Consider the following 7269-nt stretch of genomic DNA (forward strand, 5'->3'; position numbering starts at 1 on the left):
CTGGCCTGTTCTTTAGGAAACCTACTTGGATGAGCCTCCGCCCCACCTGGCTGGTAACCCTTGGTGTGCACGTGTTAGCAGGCTCGGCGCCTTCTCCGAGCCCAGCAGGCTGGGCCACCTGAGCTCTGCCCACTTCCAGTTTGATGTTAGATGAAACTCAACACCAGCCAGCCCTTCCTTGCCCCAGGGCCTTTGCATGTGCTGTTGCCCCCACCTGGATGGCTGTTCTCTCCCTCAGGGCCCTTCCCTGAGTCCTCATTCTCCATGAAGTCCACCCTGGTCTTCCCTCTCCTGCTGCTGTTCATTTATAGCATGAATCACAGTATATAATTTAATTTCTTGTATCCATGTCTGCTGAGGGCAGAGGCCTCACTGGCACAGGGTAGGCATTCCTCGGTATTTGTGGATGGCCTCGGGGGATGAGCCCTGGCAGGGAGTGTCTGTGGCTGCAGGCCTGTGTGGACATCTGCTGTCTGGTGGCGCCCTCTGGTGGACATTACGCTGATGCCAGGCTGAGGGCCAACGCCTGCTGCTTTCCCTTTCAGATTCCCTACCCTTGGGTGGCCCACTTGTGCAGGACCCTGGCCACCAAGGTGACGTATGTGAGCCCGTGGGCAGCAGAAGTTGGTCCTCCTGGAGTCCTGTGAGCTGCTTCTGGAGGAGCAGGTGAGTTGGGAGCTCAGCCCACTTATGTTTTTATTAAGCTGCTGTTAACATTAAACATAAAATGGTCATTTTGTGCCACTTGTGGGCTGCAAAGCAGCCTCTCCTGGTCATCCTCTGGGACCCCCAGGGCCCTAGTTCCCTCCCTTTCTCAGCAGCTGGCTCCTCCAGGCTGCGATGGAGGCTGTGGTAGGCAGGTCCTGGCCACCGACCCAGCTGTCCCCTCCTTCCCCCAGGATTTGCACTAAAGGTCACAGAAAAGATCTGGAGGCTTTTAGAGTCTGAGCCAGGGAGTGTGAAGCTGTGGACACACACATCCGAGACACTGAAAAATCAGGGTCTGAATGTCAGAGTGGAGCCAGAAATTCCAGGTTGGGCCCTGCACCGGCACAGGTGTAAAGGCCAGCACAAAGGCTTCCCTGGAGGAAAGGGGTCACGAGGACACGGACAGGCCTTGCTCCCGCGCCCAGGGGGACATGACTTAGCCTGGAAACAGCAGTGAAGTTTTTGGGATATATTCGCAGTTCAAACGCAACTAAAAATATTTCATTGAAATAACCTCAGTGAAGGTTGCAATTTGTGTTACCGTTTTGGACCTATTTACTCAAAAGGGCTTTTTGAAATTACTTTTTAAACTCAGTAATTAGAAAAATAAAAACAGAGGAGGAGCTAGATTAGAAAAAGTGTTTTATTCTAGCCTGAATGCCCCTGTGGGGTCCTCTTCTTTCCCTCCCCGTGAGGACTGGGGCATTTTGGTCACCGTAGGGAGCCTGTCTTTTGGTCTGTGAAACGGGCATTGTGTTATCTGCCGCAGGGCTCCAGTGAGATGGGATGGGCTCATGGGCCCGACGGCATTTTAGAACCAGAAGGGTTGAAATGGTGTCTTGGTGGTCATGTCATTGTTGAACCTTGCCCTGGATGCTTTTCTCGGAGCTCAAGCCAGCTCTTCCGGCCAGGGGAAGATGGCCGGTCTGCAGGTGGACAGCGTCCCCGTCGGTGCACACGGGCGTGCCCACCTGCGGCCCGATGGCATGTGGAGCCGGGCGGTCGTCAGAAGAGGGGGTTTCAGATTTGGCGTGCCATCCTGCAGGTCTTGCCTGGGACATGGCAAAGCCTGACTGCTAAGTCAGAATAATGCCGTGACTTCATGTAGAGCTTCTGCCCCGAGAGGGCCATTTCCTTTCAAGTGGTCCCCTGGGAACCTCCGTGCTGATTCGATGAGGCCTCTGGGGCCAAACCAGTCCTTCAGATGAGGAGGGTGCCGTCACAGCTGGGTGACTTCTGTCCTCGGGATGGCTGGGCTGGGACCAGCAGTCAAGGTTGTGCTGAGACAGACCGCCAGAGTGACCCCGCCCACGTCCAAGAGCAGCCGGCGTGAGGGCTCTGCGGGAAACGCTTCCCACCTCCCAGATGATACCATGGGGCACCGTTGTCCACTGTCCGAATCGTTTCCTGCTTCGTCCCTCAGCCACACTTCCTACCTGACCTGTGCCAGCTTCTAGGCTTTTCTCAGTGAGCCAGGAACTCTTCCCCAAATGATTAAGTTTTAGACTTTGTAGAGTAGACGATAAAGAGCTCAAAGGAATGGTCTGCTTTCGGGATTGAGCACTTTCTTCCTTTTAATTGCTGATTCCGCAAACACCTGCCCACTTTGAAATTCTCCAAAAGGCTCATTGCATCATCAAGTCCAATTGCTTTACTTTTCTCTCTGTTCTTCCTGGTCTGACTTTACAAGGGTGTGTGTGTGTGTGTGTGTGTGTGTGTGTGTGTGTACATGCATACATGATCTTGACACGGGAGAAGATGGGCTTCTTCACTTGTGCAAGCATATTTCAGTGTTGTCAAATGGTTAATACTTTCATTGAGGAGCTACGGGGTGTTAATTAACTCTTCCCATGGTGGCTGACATTTAGCTTTTACTACTCAGTGTGGGTCTGTGGACCAGAAGTGTTAGTGTCACCAGGAGTTGGTTAGAGACGCCGAAATCTCAGGCTGAGCCCCAGGCCTGCTGAGTCAGGATCTAACCTTTACCAGGATGCCAGGAAATGTGTATGTACATTACGGTATGAGCAGCTCTGGTTCAGAACTTGTAAAATGCTGAAATTACTTTGCATGGCGTGGCGATGCCCTTACAAAAATAAGGCCTTGCGAGGCCATCAGTTTTCATGTGTGGGACTAATCTTAAGAAGAACCCGAGGGGCTTTGGGACCCCAAGTAACTGGAGCTGCTTGCTCCCATCTCATGAGCCTGCAAAGTCACATTCCTTTAGGCTGTCCCAACACTGAAAAAAATCACATCCATGGGGCAAAGCTTCGCCGCCAGACCTGGTCCGTGGAGAGGGGGCTGCACGTGGCCAAGGTGTTTTTAGGGTCTGGGTGGATATACACGAGACGGGAGGTGGGATGACAGTGGAGCTCCCCAGTCTCTGTACTTGGACGAAGTGAGGTCCCTGTGGGTCTCTGCGGTTGTCTGGGCTTACGTGGTTGCCGTGTTTGTGTTACTTGGAAGACAAGCAGTGACCACGTTCACGTCAGACCTGCATGCTTGCCAACGCGCCTGTGGCCCCTTTCATTTAAAGCTCTTGGTGGTTCATGCGTCTTGCAACAGGCTTGTGAACGTGCCTATTTTGGAGAAATTGTCAGCAAATGGTCTCCTTGGTCTTGGCTGGTAGGAGCTTTTGTTTCCTCCTTCCTAGCACATTCGTTATGACGCTCTCAAGGATGACAATCAAAACGAGGGGATGCAATAAAAGGAAGGATAGTGAAATCCAAACATTTCGTTTAGTTTGAATTTTGCTTCCTAATCTGTTGGTGGTCTCAATCCCTCCTCCCAGTAAAATCCTTCCTCAAGATAAAGACCTGCCACTAACACGCCTGACCCCCAGGGCACTCCTGCAGGACGTTAGCTGTGCCCAGGGGGTGGAGCGGGGTGGGGGGATCCCACGGCCCTCGTGCAGGTGGAATCGTTAAGTGGTGTGCTTTTTCTTCGTGATTCAGTCTTGGTAGGGGGTACATTTCTAGGAGTGCATCCTCTCTAAGCTCTCCCCTTTGTTGGCACAGGACTGTTTGCAGTAGTCTCCTATAGTCATTTTTTTCGTATGGTGTTGGTTATAATGTCTCCTCCTTCATTTCTGATTTTATTAAGTCTTCACAGACCTATAACAAATACTGAAATTGAATCAGTAATCAAACCCCCCCAACAAATACAAGTCCAGGACTAGACAGCTTCACTGGTGAACTCTACCAAACATTAAGGGAAGAATTGGAGCCAGTCCTTCTCAAACTCTTCCAGAAAATTTAAGAGGAGACACTTCTAAACTCAATCTACGAGGACAGCACTATGCTGATTCCAAAGCCAGACACAGCTACTATAGGAAAACTACAGCCCAATGTCCCTTATGAAAACAGATGTAAAAGTCTTCAACAAAACAATAGCAAACCAAATCCAACAGCACATTAAAAGAAGCATACACTGTGACCAAGTGGTATTTTCCCCCTGAATACAAGGATGGTTCAACAAACGTCAACTCATGTGATTCACCTGCATTAGCAGAATAAAGCATAAAATTCACACGATCATGTCAACAGACAAAAGATGTCTGACAAAACTCAACACTCTTTCATGCTTAAAAACAACAACAAATGAAGCCCTCAACTGTAAATAGAAAGTACTTCAACATAATAAAGATCATGTCTGAAAAGCCCACAGCTAACATCATACTCAGCAGTAACAATACGAAACAGGACAAGGACACCTTTTACTTTCACTCCTTTCGTTCAGCACGGTACTGGAAGTCCTAACCAGAGCACTTATCCACAAAAAAGTAAAACACATCCAAACTGGAAAGGGAGAGAGAAAACCATGCCTGTCTGCAGATGACATGATCTTATATATAAAAAACTCTATAGATTCCCCCCAGAACAAACCCAAATAAATAAATACACTGTTAAAACTAAGAAATTTAATAATAAAAGTTGCAGGATATAAAATCAACATACAAAAGTCAGTCACGTGTCTATACACTAACAACAAATTACCTCAAAAGGAAATCAGGAAAACAATCCCATTTACTTCAAAAAGATAAAATACTTAGGAATAAACAAAGGGAGTGGAGAACTTGTATAAACTCCAACAACACTGGTAAAAGAAATCAAAGACACACATGGAAAGGCATCCCATGTTCATGGATTGGAAGATGTATTACTAATATGCCCACACCCCCCAAACCCATCTGTAGAGCCAGTGTGACCCCCATCAGAGTCCCAATGCCACAAAAACAATTCTAAAACTCATAGAGAACCACACTAGCCCACCAATCATGAAAGCAAAGAATAAAGCTGAAGATCACACTTCCTGATTTCAAAATAGATTTTTTAAAAAAGATTTTATTTATTTATTTGATAGAGATCACAAGTAGGCAGAGAGGCAGACAGAGAGAGAGAGGAGGAAGTAGGCTCCCTGCAGAGTGGAGAGCCCAACGCGGGGCTCGATCCCAAGACCCCAGGACTATGACCTGAGCCGAAGGCAGAGGCTTAACCCCACTGAGCCACCCAGGTGCCCCTCAAAATAGATTTTGAAGCCATAGGAATCCAAATAATACGGTACTAGCATAGAGACAGAGACCAATGAAACAGAACGGAGAGCCCAGAAATAAGCCCGGGCATCTGTGGCCAACTGAGCTTCGACAGAGGGTACCAGAAACACGAAGGGGAGAGGACAGTCTCTTCGACAAATGGTGGAGTTGGGAAAATGGGAGAATGAAAATGGACCCCTGACCTTCCCTCATACACAAACGTCAACTCAAACAGGAGACCTGAAACTGTAAAACTCCCCCCAGAACACACAGGGCTTGAAGACTTCGGTCCACGTAGGTCCACACAGACACCTGCACGTGGATGTTTCTAGCAGCTCCGCTCACAGCCGCCAACGCCAGGCGGCAATCGAGATGCTCTTGAGCAGCTGGATCACCTGCACCTGCAATCAGATATTAGCGCTAAAGAGGAAGCCATCAACCCGGGAAGAGACAGGACACTCACATGCTTGTACCTGAGGGACCGAAGCCCACGTGAGAAGTCCACGTACAGTGAGATTCCGACCAGATGACCTTTCTGAGGGACGAAACTACAAAGACAGTGAAAAGATAAGCAGATGCCAGGCAGGGTCGAGGGGAAGGAGAGATGAGGTGGAGCCACGGCTTTTTCCGGGTAGTGGAGATACCGTGTATGTGGACACCCGTCACTAGACATTGTTCCAAACCCACTGAAGTAACACTAAGAGCGAACCCTAATGTAAACGTGGGCTTTGGGTCATGTGTCACTATGGGCTCATCAGCTGGGGTGGCGGTACCCTCTGGTGGGGGACGCTGATGCGGAGGTATATGGGGCATACAGAAGCCCACTGAACCGTCCCCTCAGTTTTGCTGGTAATCTGAAACCACTTTTTTAAAAATGGTGTGTGTGTGTGTGTTTCTTTAAGAAATAAAATAAGGACAAAGGAACTATAAAAAGCCCTTGGAAACTATCATAACCTAAAAAAAATAATTCTGCTAGAAGACAAAATTAAGAGTATTTTCCAGAAACACAGCATAGACACTAAGAAAATCAGAGGAGCGGTCTAGGCAGGGCGACATTTGATTTGTAAGAGTTAGAAAAAACAAGAAAACGGAGAGGATGGGTCATCTGCCAGGACCAAGAGGATATGTCTGGGACAGGAAGGTGCACGTGCATAAGGCCAGCCGCGGGGACATCTGAGGACCATACAGGCTTCCTGTGGTCGGAAACACACGCAGACGCATGAGGACACACGGGAACCCGGGGGCACACACCGTCTCAGGGGCTGTGCTGGGGGAAATGACGATATGGCGTTTCTAGCCGGACGACAGAAGAGACCACGACTAGAACTCACAATGCGGTCATACTGTCTGTCAGCCAAGGTGAAGGTAGAATAAAAGCGTTTTCCAACCGGCTACCGTGTTGGAAACCTTGACCGACAACACCCCTCCTCGAGGAAGCACGGAACATTCTGCAGCAGCTGCAGAACCCAGATGTGGAACCCAGGAAAGGGGAGGCTCGAACACGTGCTTCAGGACGACAGCTACTTGACACAGCCTGAGAAGCTGGCTTCTGAGAGCAGGAATGGGTGTGTGTGTGTGTGCGTGTGTGTGCGCGCGCGCGCGCGCAGGCAGAACCTCCCCGAGACCAGAGAGGCTTCGCGGGGTGGGAGAGGAAGGCCTAGTGATGGGGACCAGGGCATGCACTGCACTTCTCTCTCTAAGGAAAGCAAAGACCCTACTTGGCTGAGCGGTTTTTCATGCAGCCATCATAAACTATACAAGCAAGATGTGGGGCTGCGAATACGCTGGGGGCGTGGGCAGGGGAGGGAGGCAGGCGGGAATCCCGGGAAACCCTGTGTTCCTGGGCCTGCAGACTTCCCGGTCTTCCCCAGCAGGCCTGGCGGCCGAGCTGTGTTTCCCTTGGATCAAAAGCAAAACCAGCCACAAACTGACAGCAGCTTATTGTCCCTTCATGTCTTCAGGCTGTCTTTGCTTCCGTTATCAGCTGAGAGGAAGCCCTGTGGTTTTAAGTCTGGTGCCCAGTCAGGGCTGTA

The 7269-nt window shown here is 49.8% G+C and overlaps 1 protein-coding gene across 2 annotated transcripts in view; it reads left to right on the plus strand.

Moving 5' to 3' along the window:
* Nucleotides 1–7269, plus strand: part of LOC101685187 — a 43865-nt gene that overhangs the window by 18779 nt on the left and 17817 nt on the right. For both annotated transcript variants that reach the window (XR_001179676.2, XM_045076386.1), the window contains exon 2: nt 546–666. Coding sequence is in view for 1 of the 2 variants with exons in the window: in XM_045076386.1 (XP_044932321.1) it covers nt 546–647 (102 nt within the window). In the remaining variant the exon portion in view is untranslated. The remainder of the gene's footprint in view (nt 1–545; nt 667–7269) is intronic.

Source organism: Mustela putorius, unplaced genomic scaffold (assembly GCF_011764305.1).
Source record: "Mustela putorius furo isolate JIRA1106 unplaced genomic scaffold, ASM1176430v1.1 tig00000174_pilon_pilon_pilon, whole genome shotgun sequence".
In the NCBI taxonomy this organism is placed as follows: Eukaryota; Metazoa; Chordata; class Mammalia; order Carnivora; family Mustelidae; genus Mustela; species Mustela putorius.